This window comes from Pseudophryne corroboree, chromosome 5, assembly GCF_028390025.1.
Source record: "Pseudophryne corroboree isolate aPseCor3 chromosome 5, aPseCor3.hap2, whole genome shotgun sequence".
NCBI classification, from domain to species: Eukaryota; Metazoa; Chordata; class Amphibia; order Anura; family Myobatrachidae; genus Pseudophryne; species Pseudophryne corroboree.
This window is the reverse complement of record NC_086448.1, coordinates 778,188,673-778,206,538: the sequence shown is the minus strand read 5'-3', so window position 1 is coordinate 778,206,538 and position 17,866 is coordinate 778,188,673. Positions and strand designations below refer to the sequence as shown.

At 47.9% G+C, this 17,866-nt stretch overlaps 1 protein-coding gene across 2 annotated transcripts in view; it reads right to left on the bottom strand.

Moving 5' to 3' along the window:
* Nucleotides 1-17,866, bottom strand: part of MINDY4 (MINDY lysine 48 deubiquitinase 4) — a 379,811-nt gene that overhangs the window by 186,377 nt on the left and 175,568 nt on the right. For both annotated transcript variants that reach the window (XR_010177939.1, XM_063924327.1), the window contains exons 7-8: nucleotides 11,243-11,352; nucleotides 10,629-10,745 (exon numbers count right to left, since the gene is read on the bottom strand). Coding sequence is in view for 1 of the 2 variants with exons in the window: in XM_063924327.1 (XP_063780397.1) it covers nucleotides 10,629-10,745; nucleotides 11,243-11,352 (227 nt within the window). In the remaining variant the exon portion in view is untranslated. The remainder of the gene's footprint in view (nucleotides 1-10,628; nucleotides 10,746-11,242; nucleotides 11,353-17,866) is intronic.

Sequence of the window (17,866 nt, the reverse complement as noted above, 5' to 3'; positions counted from 1 at the left end):
AGGTAGAGGCCACGGTTCGTCCGTGAGCATCTCTTGAAGTTCCGGATACCAAGTCCTTCTCGGCCAATCCGGAACCACTAGTATTGTTCTTACTCTTCTTTGCCGTATGATCTTCAATACCTTTGGTATGAGCGGCAGAGGAGGAAACACATACACTGACTGGTACACCCAAGGAGTTACCAGTGCGTCCACAGCTATTGCCTGTGGATCTCTTGACCTGGCGCAATATTTGTCCAGTTTCTTGTTGAGGCGAGACGCCATCATGTCTACAATTGGTCTTTCCCAACGGTCTATTAACATGTTGAAGACTTCTGGATGTAGACTCCACTCTCCCGGATGAAGATCGTGTCTGCTGAGGAAGTCTGCTTCCCAGTTGTCCACGCCCGGGATGAACACTGCTGACAGTGCTATCACGTGATTCTCCGCCCAGCGAAGAATCTTGGCAGCTTCTGCCATTGCACTCCTGCTTCTTGTGCCGCCCTGCCTGTTTACATGGGCGACCGCCGTGATGTTGTCCGACTGAATCAACACCGGCTTTCCTTGCAGGAGAAGTTCCGCCTGGCTTAGAGCATTGTAGATTGCTCTTAGTTCCAGAATGTTTATGTGAAGAGACTTTTCCAGACTCGTCCATACTCCCTGGAAGTTTCTTCCTTGTGTGACTGCTCCCCAGCCTCTCAGGCTGGCGTCCGTGGTCACCAGGATCCAATCCTGAATGCCGAATCTGCGGCCTTCTAATAGGTGAGCCTTCTGCAACCACCACAGAAGTGACACCCTTGTCTTTGGTGACAGGGTTATTCGCAGGTGCATCTGCAGATGCGACCCTGACCATTTGTCCAACAGATCCCTTTGGAATATTCTTGCATGGAATCTGCCGAATGGAATTGCTTCGTAAGAAGCCACCATTTTTCCCAGGACTCTTGTGCATTGATGTACTGACACTTTTCCTGGTTTTAGGAGGTTCCTGACCAGATCGGATAACTCCTTGGCTTTTTCCTCTGGAAGGAAAACCTTTTTCTGAACCGTGTCCAGAATCATTCCTAGGAACAGCAGACGAGTTGTCGGGATTAAATGGGATTTTGGAATATTCAGAATCCACCCGTGTTGTCTTAGCACCTCTTGAGATAGTGCTAAAGCTGTCTCCAGCTGTTCTCTGGACCTTGCCCTTATTAGGAGATCGTCCAAGTATGGGATAACTAATACGCCTTTTCTTCGAAGAAGAATCATCATCTCGGCCATTACCTTGGTAAAGACCCGAGGCGCCGTGGACAATCCGAACGGCAGCGTCTGAAACTGATAGTGACAGTTTTGAACAATGAACCTGAGGTACCCCTGGTGTGCGGGGTAAATCGGAACGTGTAGATACGCATCCTTGATGTCCAAGGATACCATAAAGTCCCCTTCTTCCAGGTTCGCTATCACTGCTCTGAGTGACTCCATCTTGAACTTGAACTTTTTTATGTAGAGGTTCAAGGACTTCAGATTTAGAATAGGCCTTACCGAGCCATCCGGCTTCGGTACCACAAATAGAGTGGAATAATACCCCTTTCCTTGTTGTAATAGGGGTACTTTGACTATCACCTGCTGAGCGTACAGCTTGTGAATGGCTTCCAACACCCTCTCCCTTTCGGAAGAGACGGTTGGTAAGGCAGACTTCAGGAAACGATGAGGAGGATCCGTCTCTAATTCCAACCTGTACCCCTGAGATATTATCTGCAGGATCCAGGGGTCTACCTGCGAGTGAGCCCACTGCGCGCTGTAATTTTTGAGACGGCCCCCCACTGTCCCCGAGTCCGCTTGAGAGGCCCCAGCGTCATGCTGAGGTTTTTGCAGGAGCCGGGGAGGGCTTCTGTTCCTGGGAAGGAGCTGCCTGTTGGTGTCTCTTCCCTCTTCCTCTGCCTCGTGGCAGGTACGACAAGCCCTTTGCTCTCTTATTTTTGTAGGAGCGAAAAGGCTGCGGTTGAAAGGTCGGTGCCTTTCTCTGTTGGGGAGTGACTTGAGGTAAAAAAGTGGATTTCCCGGCAGTAGCCGTGGCCACCAAGTCTGATAGACCAACTCCAAATAACTCCTCCCCTTTATACGGCAAAACCTCCATGTGACGTTTTGAATCCGCATCGCCTGTCCACTGTCGTGTCCATAAGGCTCTTCTGGCTGAAATGGACATAGCACTCATCCGAGATGCCAGTGTGCAAATATCCCTCTGTGCATCACGCATATAGATAAATGCATCCTTTATTTGTTCTAACGACAGTAAAACATTGTCCCTATCTAGGGTATCAATATTTTCAATCAGGGATTCTGACCAAACTACTCCAGCACTGCACATCCAGGCAGTTGCTATAGCTGGTCGTAGTATAACACCTGCATGTGTGTATATATTCTTTTGAATAACTTCCATCTTTCTATCTGATGGATCCTTAAGTGCGGCCGTCTCAGGAGAGGGTAACGCCACTTGTTTGGATAAGCGTGTGAGCGCCTTGTCCACCTTAGGGGGTGTTTCCCAGCGCGCCCTAACCTCTGGCGGGAAAGGGTATAATGCCAATAACTTTTTTGAAATTATCAACTTTTTATCAGGAGCAACCCACGCTTCATCACACACGTCATTTAATTCTTCTGATTCAGGAAAAACTGTTTGTAGTTTTTTCACACCATACATAATACCCTGTTTTACGGTATCTGTAGTATCAGCTAAATGTAACGTCTCCTTCATTGCCAAAATCATATAACGTGTGGCCCTACTGGAAAATACGTTTGAATTTCTACCGTCGTCACTGGAATCAGTGCCCGTGTCTGGGTCTGTGTCGACCGACTGAGGCAAAGGGCGTTTTACAGCCCCCGACGGTGTTTGAGGCGCCTGGACAGGCATTAATTGATTGTCCGGCCGCCTCATGTCCTCAACTGACTGTTTAAGGGAAGATAAACCATCACGTAATTCCACAAATAAAGGCATCCATTCTGGTGTCGACCCCCTGGGGGGTGACATCTGCATATTTGGCAATTGCTCCGCCTCCACACCAATATCGTCCTCATACATGTCGACACCACGTACCGACACACACCGCAAACTCACAGGGAATGCTCTAATGAAGACAGGACCCACTAGCCCTTTTGGGGAGACAGAGGGAGAGTCTGCCAGCACACACCACAAAGCGCTATATATACAAGGGATATCCTTATATTAAGTGCTCCCTTATAGCTGCTTTAAATAAGAATTTACTTACCGATAATTCTATTTCTCGGAGTCCGTAGTGGATGCTGGGGTTCCTGAAAGGACCATGGGGAATAGCGGCTCCGCAGGAGACAGGGCACAAAAAAGTAAAGCTTTACTAGGTCAGGTGGTGTGCACTGGCTCCTCCCCCTATGACCCTCCTCCAGACTCCAGTTAGGTACTGTGCCCGGACGAGCATACACAATAAGGGAGGCATTTTGAATCCCGGGTAAGACTCATACCAGCCACACCAATCACACCGTACAACTTGTGATCTAAACCCAGTTAACAGTATGACAACAGAAAGGGCCTCTTAAAGATGGCTCCTTAACAATAACCCGAATTAGTTAACAATAACTATGTACAAGTATTGCAGATAATCCGCACTTGGGATGGGCGCCCAGCATCCACTACGGACTCCGAGAAATAGAATTATCGGTAAGTAAATTCTTATTTTCTCTATCGTCCTAAGTGGATGCTGGGGTTCCTGAAAGGACCATGGGGATTATACCAAAGCTCCCAAACGGGCGGGAGAGTGCGGATGACTCTGCAGCACCGAATGAGAGAACTCCAGGTCCTCCTTTGCCAGGGTATCAAATTTGTAAAATTTTACAAACGTGTTCTCCCCCGACCACGTAGCTGCTCGGCAGAGTTGTAATGCCGAGACCCCTCGGGCAGCCGCCCAAGATGAGCCCACCTTCCTTGTGGAGTGGGCTTTTACAGTTTTAGGCTGTGGCAGGCCTGCCACAGAATGTGCAAGTTGAATTGTGTTACAAATCCAACGAGCAATCGACTGCTTAGAAGCAGGTGCGCCCAACTTGTTGGGTGCATACAATATAAACAGCGAGTCAGATTTTCTGACTCCAGCCGTCCTTGCAATGTATATTTTTAAGGCTCTGACAACGTCCAACAACTTGGAGTCCTCCAAGTCGCTAGTGGCCGCAGGCACCACAATAGGTTGGTTCAGATGAAATGCTGATACCACTTTAGGGAGAAAATGCGGACGAGTCCGCAGTTCTGCCCTATCCGAATGGAAGATTAGATAAGGACTTTTATAAGATAAAGCCGCCAATTCAGATACTCTCCTGGCAGAGGCCAGGGCTAGTAACATAGTCACTTTCAATGTGAGATATTTCAAATCCACCTTTTTCAATGGTTCAAACCAATGGGATTTGAGGAAATCTAAAACTACATTTAGATCCCACGGTGCCACCGGAGGCACCACAGGAGGCTGTATATGCAGTACTCCCTTGACAAAAGTCTGGACCTCAGGGACAGAGGCCAATTCTTTTTTGGAAGAATATTGACAGGGCCGAAATTTGAACCTTAATGGATCCCAATTTGAGACCCATAGATAATCCTGATTGCAGGAAATGTAGGAAACGACCCAGTTGGAATTCCTCCGTCGGAACCCTCCGATCCTCGCACCACGCTACATATTTTCGCCAAATGCGGTGATAATGTTTCACGGTGACTTCCTTCCGTGCCTTAATCAAGGTAGGAATGACTTCTTCTGGAATGCCTTTCCCTTTTAGGATCTGGCGTTCAACCGCCATGCCGTCAAACGCAGCCGCGGTAAGTCTTGAAAAAGACAGGGACCCTGCTGTAGCAGGTCCCTTCTCAGAGGTAGAGGCCACGGTTCGTCCGTGAGCATCTCTTGAAGTTCCGGATACCAAGTCCTTCTCGGCCAATCCGGAACCACTAGTATTGTTCTTACTCTTCTTTGCCGTATGATCTTCAATACCTTTGGTATGAGCGGCAGAGGAGGAAACACATACACTGACTGGTACACCCAAGGAGTTACCAGTGCGTCCACAGCTATTGCCTGTGGATCTCTTGACCTGGCGCAATATTTGTCCAGTTTCTTGTTGAGGCGAGACGCCATCATGTCTACAATTGGTCTTTCCCAACGGTCTATTAACATGTTGAAGACTTCTGGATGTAGACCCCACTCTCCCGGATGAAGATCGTGTCTGCTGAGGAAGTCTGCTTCCCAGTTGTCCACGCCCGGGATGAACACTGCTGACAGTGCTATCACGTGATTCTCCGCCCAGCGAAGAATCTTGGCAGCTTCTGCCATTGCACTCCTGCTTCTTGTGCCGCCCTGCCTGTTTACATGGGCGACCGCCGTGATGTTGTCCGACTGAATCAACACCGGCTTTCCTTGCAGGAGAAGTTCCGCCTGGCTTAGAGCATTGTAGATTGCTCTTAGTTCCAGAATGTTTATGTGAAGAGACTTTTCCAGGCTCGACCACACTCCCTGGAAGTTTCTTCCTTGTGTGACTGCTCCCCAGCCTCTCAGGCTGGCGTCCGTGGTCACCAGGATCCAATCCTGAATGCCGAATCTGCGGCCTTCTAATAGGTGAGCCTTCTGCAACCACCACAGAAGTGACACCCTTGTCTTTGGTGACAGGGTTATTCGCAGGTGCATCTGCAGATGCGACCCTGACCATTTGTCCAACAGATCCCTTTGGAATATTCTTGCATGGAATCTGCCGAATGGAATTGCTTCGTAAGAAGCCACCATTTTTCCCAGGACTCTTGTGCATTGATGTACTGACACTTTTCCTGGTTTTAGGAGGTTCCTGACCAGATCGGATAACTCCTTGGCTTTTTCCTCTGGAAGGAAAACCTTTTTCTGAACCGTGTCCAGAATCATTCCTAGGAACAGCAGACGAGTTGTCGGGATTAAATGGGATTTTGGAATATTCAGAATCCACCCGTGTTGTCTTAGCACCTCTTGAGATAGTGCTAAAGCTGTCTCCAGCTGTTCTCTGGACCTTGCCCTTATTAGGAGATCGTCCAAGTATGGGATAACTAATACGCCTTTTCTTCGAAGAAGAATCATCATCTCGGCCATTACCTTGGTAAAGACCCGAGGCGCCGTGGACAATCCGAACGGCAGCGTCTGAAACTGATAGGGACAGTTTTGAACAATGAACCTGAGGTACCCCTGGTGTGCGGGGTAAATCGGAACGTGTAGATACGCATCCTTGATGTCCAAGGATACCATAAAGTCCCCTTCTTCCAGGTTCGCTATCACTGCTCTGAGTGACTCCATCTTGAACTTGAACTTTTTTATGTAGAGGTTCAAGGACTTCAGATTTAGAATAGGCCTTACCGAGCCATCCGGCTTCGGTACCACAAATAGAGTGGAATAATACCCCTTTCCTTGTTGTAATAGGGGTACTTTGACTATCACCTGCTGAGCGTACAGCTTGTGAATGGCTTCCAACACCCTCTCCCTTTCGGAAGAGACGGTTGGTAAGGCAGACTTCAGGAAACGATGAGGAGGATCCGTCTCTAATTCCAACCTGTACCCCTGAGATATTATCTGCAGGATCCAGGGGTCTACCTGCGAGTGAGCCCACTGCGCGCTGTAATTTTTGAGACGGCCCCCCACTGTCCCCGAGTCCGCTTGAGAGGCCCCAGCGTCATGCTGAGGTTTTTGCAGGAGCCGGGGAGGGCTTCTGTTCCTGGGAAGGAGCTGCCTGTTGGTGTCTCTTCCCTCTTCCTCTGCCTCGTGGCAGGTACGACAAGCCCTTTGCTCTCTTATTTTTGTAGGAGCGAAAAGGCTGCGGTTGAAAGGTCGGTGCCTTTCTCTGTTGGGGAGTGACTTGAGGTAAAAAAGTGGATTTCCCGGCAGTAGCCGTGGCCACCAAGTCTGATAGACCAACTCCAAATAACTCCTCCCCTTTATACGGCAAAACCTCCATGTGACGTTTTGAATCCGCATCGCCTGTCCACTGTCGTGTCCATAAGGCTCTTCTGGCTGAAATGGACATAGCACTCACCCGAGATGCCAGTGTGCAAATATCCCTCTGTGCATCACGCATATAGATAAATGCATCCTTTATTTGTTCTAACGACAGTAAAACATTGTCCCTATCTAGGGTATCAATATTTTCAATCAGGGATTCTGACCAAACTACTCCAGCACTGCACATCCAGGCAGTTGCTATAGCTGGTCGTAGTATAACACCTGCATGTGTGTATATATTCTTTTGAATAACTTCCATCTTTCTATCTGATGGATCCTTAAGTGCGGCCGTCTCAGGAGAGGGTAACGCCACTTGTTTGGATAAGCGTGTGAGCGCCTTGTCCACCTTAGGGGGTGTTTCCCAGCGCGCCCTAACCTCTGGCGGGAAAGGGTATAATGCCAATAACTTTTTTGAAATTATCAACTTTTTATCAGGAGCAACCCACGCTTCATCACACACGTCATTTAATTCTTCTGATTCAGGAAAAACTGTTTGTAGTTTTTTCACACCATACATAATACCCTGTTTTACGGTATCTGTAGTATCAGCTAAATGTAACGTCTCCTTCATTGCCAAAATCATATAACGTGTGGCCCTACTGGAAAATACGTTTGAATTTCTACCGTCGTCACTGGAATCAGTGCCCGTGTCTGGGTCTGTGTCGACCGACTGAGGCAAAGGGCGTTTTACAGCCCCTGACGGTGTTTGAGGCGCCTGGACAGGCATTAATTGATTGTCCGGCCGCCTCATGTCCTCAACTGACTGTTTAAGGGAAGATAAACCATCACGTAATTCCACAAATAAAGGCATCCATTCTGGTGTCGACCCCCTGGGGGGTGACATCTGCATATTTGGCAATTGCTCCGCCTCCACACCAATATCGTCCTCATACATGTCGACACCACGTACCGACACACACCGCAAACTCACAGGGAATGCTCTAATGAAGACAGGACCCACTAGCCCTTTTGGGGAGACAGAGGGAGAGTCTGCCAGCACACACCACAAAGCGCTATATATACAAGGGATATCCTTATATTAAGTGCTCCCTTATAGCTGCTTTAATATATATATATATAGCCATTAATGTGCCCCCCCTCTCTGTTTTACCCTGTTTCTGTAGTGCAGTGCAGGGGAGAGACCTGGGAGCCGTTCTGACCAGCGGAGCTGTGACAGAAAATGGCGCCGTGTGCTGAGGAGATAGGCCCCGCCCCTTTTTCGGCGGGTTCTTCTCCCGCTATTTTTCCAGTCAGGCAGGGGTTAAATATCTCCATATAGCCCCTATGGGCTATATGTGAGGTATTTTTAGCCTTGTATAAGGTTTATATTTGCCTCTCAGAGCGCCCCCCCCCAGCGCTCTGCACCCTCAGTGACTGCCCAGTGAAGTGTGCTGAGAGGAAAATGGCGCACAGCTGCAGTGCTGTGCGCTACCTTATGAAGACTGAGGAGTCTTCAGCCGCCGGTTTCCGGACCTCTTCACGCTTCAGCATCTGCAAGGGGGTCGGCGGCGCGGCTCCGGGACCGGACTCCACGGCTGGGCCTGTGTTCGATCCCTCTGGAGCTAATGGTGTCCAGTAGCCAAGCAGCAAATCCACTCTGCATGCAGGTGAGTTTACTACTTTCCCCCTAAGTCCCACGTTGCAGTGATCCTGTTGCCAGCAGGACTCACTGTAAAGAAAAAAACCTAAACTAAACTTTCTCTAAGCAGCTCTTTAGGAGAGCCACCTAGATTGCACCCTTCTCGTTCGGGCACAAAATCTAACTGGAGTCTGGAGGAGGGTCATAGGGGGAGGAGCCAGTGCACACCACCTGACCTAGTAAAGCTTTACTTTTTTGTGCCCTGTCTCCTGCGGAGCCGCTATTCCCCATGGTCCTTTCAGGAACCCCAGCATCCACTTAGGACGATAGAGAAATATATATATATATATAGCCATTAATGTGCCCCCCCTCTCTGTTTTACCCTGTTTCTGTAGTGCAGTGCAGGGGAGAGACCTGGGAGCCGTTCTGACCAGCGGAGCTGTGACAGAAAATGGCGCCGTGTGCTGAGGAGATAGGCCCCGCCCCTTTTTCGGCGGGTTCTTCTCCCGCTATTTTTCCAGTCAGGCAGGGGTTAAATATCTCCATATAGCCCCTATGGGCTATATGTGAGGTATTTTTAGCCTTGTATAAGGTTTATATTTGCCTCTCAGAGCGCCCCCCCCCAGCGCTCTGCACCCTCAGTGACTGCCCAGTGAAGTGTGCTGAGAGGAAAATGGCGCACAGCTGCAGTGCTGTGCGCTACCTTATGAAGACTGAGGAGTCTTCAGCCGCCGGTTTCCGGACCTCTTCACGCTTCAGCATCTGCAAGGGGGTCGGCGGCGCGGCTCCGGGACCGGACTCCACGGCTGGGCCTGTGTTCGATCCCTCTGGAGCTAATGGTGTCCAGTAGCCAAGCAGCAAATCCACTCTGCATGCAGGTGAGTTTACTACTTTCCCCCTAAGTCCCACGTTGCAGTGATCCTGTTGCCAGCAGGACTCACTGTAAAGAAAAAAACCTAAACTAAACTTTCTCTAAGCAGCTCTTTAGGAGAGCCACCTAGATTGCACCCTTCTCGTTCGGGCACAAAATCTAACTGGAGTCTGGAGGAGGGTCATGGGGGGAGGAGCCAGTGCACACCACCTGACCTAGTAAAGCTTTACTTTTTTGTGCCCTGTCTCCTGCGGAGCCGCTATTCCCCATGGTCCTTTCAGGAACCCCAGCATCCACTTAGGACGATAGAGAAAGCAGGTCTGAGGTGCATGTGGGGTCATTTTGTGGTAAGAGCAGGCCTGAGGGGCATGTGGGGCCATTTTGTGGTAAGAGCAGGTCTGAGGGGCATGTGGGACCATTTTGTGGTAAAGGCAGGTCTGAGGGGCATGTGGGACCATTTTGTGGTAAAGGCAGATCTGAGGGGCATGTGGGGTCATTCTGTGGTAAAAAGCAGGTCTGAGGGGCATGTGGGGTCATTTTGTGGTAAGAGCAGGTCTGAGGGGTACGTGGGGCCATTTTGTGATAAGAGCAGGTCTGAGGGGCATGAGGTCCCTCAGACCTGCTCTTATCACAAAATGGCCCCACGTACCCCTCAGACCTGCTCTTACCACAAAATGACCCCACGTGCCCCTCAGACCTGCTCTTACCACAAAATGACCCCACATGCCCCTCAGACCTGCTTTTTACCACAGAATGACCCATTTTGTGGTAAGATCAGGTTTTTGGTATTATGGAGGTAAGAGAAATGTGTGGGTCGATGGTTAGACGGCCACATATGGCCTTTGAAATGCACCTGGTTGCAGAACGCTGGTGTAAAGCCTGGATTAAAATGGAAGCATTTTATTAAGCAATTGTATCACTCTTCCGATATGCTCCTAAACCAATGCTTAATCAAGTCACTTTTCACTTGCATTTGGGTAAACAACTAGGTAAATGTACCATGAGCCTCAAATGCTGGGAAAACACTAGGAACAACTGCATGTCACGCACATGTGCATCTGACATTTACTAGCATTTTTAAATGCAAAAACTAAATAAATGCAAGTGTGTTCCAGACCTACCAGAGCAGACATCAGTTACTGACACATTTTTCTTTTAGTAATGGTCCACAAATAGGTTGTAGCGCATACAGAATGATGAGGTACATAGTCACCTTTTTCTGCACAAAGCCGTACTTCAGGGAGCTGGTATTACTGAATGTGAAGCTCTGAGTCCTCCACTCCTCGCTGAAACAAAAGAGCGGCGAGCCGAAGAGTAGTTTCTTCAGTTCCTGCAGCAGAGAACGTCCATATCAGAGGAGAGGGATACAGGAGGGTGTTAGCCAGGGGCAGAGCCCTCACAATGTACTCTAATGAGGTGGTTCTCAACCTCGGTCCCCAAATACCCCCAACAGTTCACGTTTTTCAGGTCACCTCACAGGATTGCAAGTGAAATAATTTGCTCCACCTGTGGGTCTTTTATAATGTGTCAGTGAGAATGAATACACCTGTTCAACTGCTAGGTTGTACCATTATACATCTAATAGTCACCGCCTGCTAATGCGCTTCTAGTGTCCTTACTGACAGCCTAGCTGCTGGCCCATGAGGTGCAACAAGCATACAGCATAGTATACAGGCTACTCTACCCAAGATGCAGCCAGAATGCATCTATTCTCTTATCATGTACCATCTAAACTACTACAACCTTTATTTATCAGGTATTCCTCTCACACAGCTACACTCACTTATACATGACGCAGCAACATCTGTCCACGTGTCTGCCACTTACCACTGCTTGCTGCAAATCAATAGATTTCCCTTCAACCTGCACCTTACTCCTGGGGAGGAGATCTGGGATCTGGGAAATATCCACTGTCAGTAAGTCATCTTCAATGTCATCTACAAACAAGAGGTGTGTAAACAGGAAAGTAGATCAGGCCAGCCATAAGCACAGTGCGCCAGTAATAAAGTAGTCATTTCTTCATATTTACTGATTGTTTCTTTCAAAGTCGCTTTGAGATAAAAATAAAAATAAAAAATGTTCTGTTGATAACGTAATTCATGTGAAGGTGGAAAACGACATTAACAATCTGAGTGCCAGAGCCCACTGTGCAAATCTCAGGGAAAATGGTACCAACGCCATTATCCCAGTGGTTTCTCTATTGCACACTGGGGGTTATTCAGCACAGATTGCAGATTCCGCTACAAAGCAGAATCTGACTGTGACGTCACCCAGCCCTCCCCACAATGGTCCGTCGCCGCCCCTGCCCACCCTGCGAACGCCTCTGCCTGCCTGTGAATCAGGCAGATGAGTTTGCAGCCAATGAGATCCAATCGCATTGGCCCTGTGCCCACGCACAGGACCTGCACGTGCACACTAGCGCCACCAACGGGGCTATTGCGGTCGAATCGCTTAGCGATGCAACCTGAATAACCCCATGTGTGCATTATCTACAGGAAAATGGCGTTGACACCATTATCCCAGTGATTTCCCTCTTACCCATGTGCATATCTACAGAAAAATGGTGCTGGCGCCATTATCCCAGTGATTTCTTATTGCATATGTGCATTTCTAAACGAAGAGTTCATCAACAGCAGCCGCAGGGTAAGCATATTCAATGGGTTTAGGGCGTGCGGTATGGGATCCCCCTGAACTCAGGGGCCCTTGTTGACCACACACCCTGCATTCAGTCTAGATACACCAATGGATACCAATATTTGACACCATCAAGGTTTCCTTTATGTGCAAATTATTCAGTAGAAGGCCAGGGGCATGTAACTATAGGGGGTGCAGCTGCTACGAGGCCTGGCAATGCTGGGTTGCCCCCTCCTGCTCCGCTCTACTAAAACAGCAGCATTTATCAGATAGCAATTACCAGTAGCAAGGTCACAAGGTATCAACCTCACACTCCCTTAGAAGGACGTAAAGTAACTAAATAGGGGTTCTCATACAGTTTTTATATTTATTTACAGATGGTTATTCGAATTACTGCAACATTCCCATGTAGTCTACTGCAGGAAAGAAGATTCCGATTGATTAAAAAAAAAAAAAAAAGCATTATAATTACCTAATGGTAAATCCTTTTCTCGTAGTCCGTAGAGGATGCTGAGGTCCACATTAGTACCATGGGGTATAGACGGGTCCACTAGGAGCCACTGGCACTTTAAGAGTTTAAGAGTGTGGGCTGGCTCCTCCCTCTATGCCCCTCCTACCAGACTCAGTATAGGAACTGTGCCCGAGGAGACGGACAACTTCGAGAGAAGGATTTTACACAGATAGTGGAGAGATTCATACCAGCTCACACATACAAGGCAAACCAAGCTAACCAGTTTGAAAAATCAGCAACGGCTGAACAAGATTACTTAACCAAGAAACAAAACAGTACTTAACCAAGAACAAAGCAGTACTGAACCAATAAATCACTACAGGATAACGAAGCGCTGGGCGGGTGCCCAGCATCCTCTACGGACTACGAGAAAAGGATTTACCGGTAGGTAATTAAAATCCTATTTTCTCTTACGTCCTAGAGGATGCTGGGGTCCACATTAGTACCATGGGGATGTACCAAAGCTCCCAGAACGGGAGGGAGAGCACGGAGGCTCCTGCAGAACTGATTGACCAAACTTAAGGTCTTCAGAGGCCAAAGTATCGAACCTGTAGAACTTAGCAAATGTGTTTGACCCAGACCAAGTAGCTGCTCGGCAAAGCTGTAAAGCCGAGACACCCCGGGCAGCCGCCCCGGAAGAACCCACCTTACGAGTAGAGTGGGCCTTAACAGATTTTGGACACGGCTGGCCTGCCATAGAATATGCATGCTGGATAGTGAACCTGATCCAGCGAGAGATTGTCTGCTTAGAAGCAGGACACCCAAGTTTCTTGGGATCATACAGGACAAACAGAGTCCGATTTTCGGTGACGAGCATTCCTCTTCACATAGATTTTTAGAGCCCTCACAACATCCAAGGACTTTGATGGAATTGAGGAGTCAGTAGCAACTGGCACCAAAAAAGGTTGGTTGATATGAAAAGCCGACACAACCTTCGGAAAGAACTGCTGACGCGTCCGAAGCTCAGCTCTATCCTCATGGAAGATCAAATAGGGGCTTTTACAAGAGAAAGCATCCAACTCCGACACACGTCGAGCAGAAGCTAAGGCCAACAAAGTGACTGCCTTCCACGTGAAAAACTTGACTTCAACCAACTGAAGAGGCTCGAACCAATCCGATTGGAGAAACTGTAACACCACGTTAAGATCCCAGGGCGCCGTAGGCGGCACAAAGGGAGGCTGGATGTGCAGAACCCCTTTCAAAAAAGTCTGAACCTCAGGGAGGGAAGCCAGCTGTTTCTGGAAGAAAATGGATAAGGCTGAAATCTGGACCTTTACGGATCCCAACCTTAGGCCCATATCCACACCTGCTTGCAGGAAGAGGAGAAACCATCCCAGTTGAAACTCCACGGTAGGAAACTTCTTGGATTCACACCAAGTGAGATGGTACTGTATAGATGTTACTCCTTTCCTAGCCCGTATCAGGGTAGTAATGACTTTGTTCGGAATGCCCTTCCGAGCTAGTATCAGGCGTTCAACGTAGCCATGGTAAGTCTTGATAAGTGAATGGCCCTTGTTGCAGAAGGTCCTCCCGAAGAGGAAGAGGCCTCGGATCTTCCAACAGCAGATCCAGAAGATCTGCGTACCAAGTCCTTCTTGGCCAGTCCGGGGCAATGAGGATTGCCTGAACTTTTGTTCTCCTTATGAGCGTTAGAACCCTTGGGATGAGTGGAAGTGGAGGAAACACGTACATGGACTGGATGACCCACGGAGTTACCAGGGCGTCCACCGCCACTGCTTGTGGGTCTCTCGACATGGAGCTTCTTGTTGAGGTGGGGGGCCATCATGTCGATTTGAAGAACTCCCCAAAGATTTGTCACCTCTGTAAATACCTCCGGATGGAGTTCCCACTCTCCTGGATGGAGATCGTGTCTGCTGAGGAAGTCCACTTCCCAGTTGTCTACTCCCGGAATGAAGATTGCTGACAGCGCCACCGCATGCTTTTATGCCCAGAGGATGATCCTTGTTACCTCTGACATTGCATCTCTGCTCTTCGTTCCGCCCTGTTGGTTTATGTAGGCCACCGTCGTTACATTGTCCGACTGCACTTGAATGGCTCGATCTCGCAGAAGATGGGCCGGCTGGAGAAGATTGTTATAGACAGCTCTTAGTTCTAGAATGTTTATTGGAAGACCGGATTCCAGGCTTGACCACTTTCCTTGGAAGGTTTCCCCCTGAGTGACTGCGCCCCAGCTCCGGAGACTTGCATCCGTGGTGTCAAAGTCGAAAAATATTGTAATAAATATGCCTTGTACTAACCCCATGCACATGCCCGCTGCGCGTGCACTCGCTCTGCCGTGCGTGCGCATATCCGCAATTTGCGTAACGGAGCTTTCACGGCCATGCGCCTTAGCGCGTGGTATGCGCATTTACGGTAGAGTTTGTGAGCGTGTAGCGTGTTATTAGAACATTACATATTTAACCCATATAGCGTACATTTTAGATATAGTTCCCCTTGACCATGTCAGCGAGTATTGATAGTTTAAACAGTTCCTGGACAGAGAGATTCGCCTTTGCATGATAGGAAGGGTCAGATAAAGGTTGGAAGGTGATGTCTAGTATCCAGCTGTAGGGTATTTTGAGGGTAACATTCCGGTGTTAGTTAGAGAAAGATCGCTTGTTCCTGCGTATAGTTATGTACAAAAGTAGAATATGAACATTAACTGTATTTACTGTATTTTATGTATGCGGCAGGAATCCAGAGGATACCACCCACAAGAGCAGTTGGGGAAAGACATCGCCCACCTATTCAAATCCACCTATGACCTTTTCTGTAATGTAGAGCCACATCCCTGTGTCCAATGGACAATGAGATTACAGTGACCATTGTATTGTGTATGCATGTTGTGTATAAAAGGACCATTGTTGCCTGGCCGGTCAGAAGACTCTAAACGCTATCTGTATGACCAGCGGAGGACCGAGCCGGGTTGCGCTTGCGAACATTCTCACGTATGTATATTCTCTGTAGCCATTGTTCTGTTTAGATTTACATGTTAGCCTGTAGTGTATGATTTGTATTGTTTTTACCTTTTGGAATTAATCCACTGAGGCCTTAGAACCCTGTGGTTGCAAATACAAATCAGTGTTGTGTTTTCACTTTCCTGCATGGGCTTTTAAAGTAGATTTATCTGTATAAGGTGTATAGCATTGATAAGGTGTACGCACTGCGAGTACTTTGTATCGCCAGCGCTACTTAAGGTTTAAAGGTATTACATCATTACAGTACTTTACTGTTAAGGGTTTTAAGTGTAAGCATATCATTACATTGTATCATTAACAAGGTTTAAAGGTTATCAATTGTGTGTGCGCTCGCTGTGTGTACTCCGTACACTCAGCGCGGCGTGTGTACGCCAAGTGCATACCACGTGCAGGACTCTGTACGTAAATAGCGTACAAAGTGCGTAGCACGTGCATGCAGTCTAGCGGCCATAGCGGCTCTACGGTAAAAGTGTATTTAGAGGTATAGCTTTGCGGTCTAAGATAATATCAACATTATCAATTGGGAGCTCGTCCGGTTCCTTCTCATACCCGCAGCCTAGCAGAGTTTTCGCAGACTTTATGTATCAGCAAAGGGCGGAAGGGTATCTCCCTGTAAACCTTCTCTTGGTCAGGGGATATAATAAGTGCTGATTAGATAAGCGTCTGCCCTGCATGGTTTGAAGGGATGCTGGAGGGATCCGTAAGGTAAGAACGCAAAAGCTATTTTTCTTTTTAAAATCTGTAAATTTCTGTTTTGGCGCCAAATGCGCACGCAACACACCGGTATTTTGTACTTTGCATATCTGCTCACACCATTGCCATAATCACTGATTACTAAATGTATTTTGACCTGTACTGGAAAATTTGTTGCTATTTAGTTAACATATAGAGTTAATATTTAAGGGAGTAAGTGTAAAACGTACACGCAGCCTGGCCTAGTTGTAAAGGTTTATACAGTGGAAACTGTGTGTGTGTTAAGTAAGTGATTATAGTTAAATATCGCTTACATTTATAGAAGTGTGGGATTTGTAGTACTGCGGACGTACGGCCTTTGTACACGTGTCTCGGAAAACGTTCGGGACTGCGTACGCAACGTAAAGGCCTACACACGTGGCGTGTTTACGCAACGTGCGTACAGGTACGCCCACTAAATACAAATCACACAATAGCATTGTTTCAGTTTAGGCGAGACGGTAGCCACGCGATAATAGCACAAATTTGTTCAGTTTCCAATATTTAGCTTAAAAGAACCTTCTCTTACTGTGTCACCTCTGGGACTAAGGCTGTTTTATCTGAATGAAAGTTAATTTTCTGTACAGAAAAAAAACAGTGTATATGAGTGAACGAGCGTGAGTGTGCAAACAATAAAGGTTTTGTGGACCCAGAGAATTCGGGATCCCGTAGGAGACCACATCAGGTGAGTGGACACTTGGTGGCGTGGGAGTGGCTTTCTCACGTTAACATTGATTAGAGTACAAAGGAGCAATTAGTATAACAGCTGACCAAGAGGTCAGCGAAGTCAGAAATCCGCTGACAAAGTCAAGCGAAGCTCTGAATACCGTGGCCTGAAAGGTCAGCGGTGAGAGCGCAGCCCCGGGGGTTAGCGTAGTACCCATATAGGCCTGTTCTGTAAAGCTCCGGCTGAGGTTTCGCAGCCTGAAAAACGATTCCATTGGTCGTATAGCGGATAAGTAACAGTTACTTATACGCCGTGCAATTGTACCGTGCGTTAGTTTGTGCAACAGTTAGTTCAACTTGATACCCATTACGCCATTTGCGTAAAATCCCTGGATCATAGACGCTAATTGTAGCACACGCAACGTGATTTGTGTAACAGTTTTTTTATTTTAAGGGAGTTTCGCTGGTCACTCAGGATTTCTCCAACGACCAATATTTACTGGGAAGGGTAAGTCACTCCCACACACTCTCAGTAAATAGAGGTTACATAGGGCCCTAGGTTGGGTATGACCGGTGCTGAGGACAGTGCTTAGGTGTATTGGCCAACGTGGGCGTGAGTGGGTGAGAGCGCTCTGAGAACTTTCACCGTCGCCTTACCACTGAGTATTTTGGTTTTTGTAGTAATTAGCTGAGAAGGCAATACCTGCAAACAATGGGGGCCAGTTGCTCAAGTAAGGGACGATCAACCAGGGTTCAGGTTGATATTCCGCGGCCCAAAGAGTCGGCGAGGTACATAATGTGTGAGAAATATGGATCACACGCAGAGGTTTTATGCAATGAATGTGAACGTATGACTGCGGAAGATAGGGAACCATTCCCTAAGGTAGGCAGTTTTAGTCCAGAGGTGTTGCAAAATTTAAGAAGAAGGAT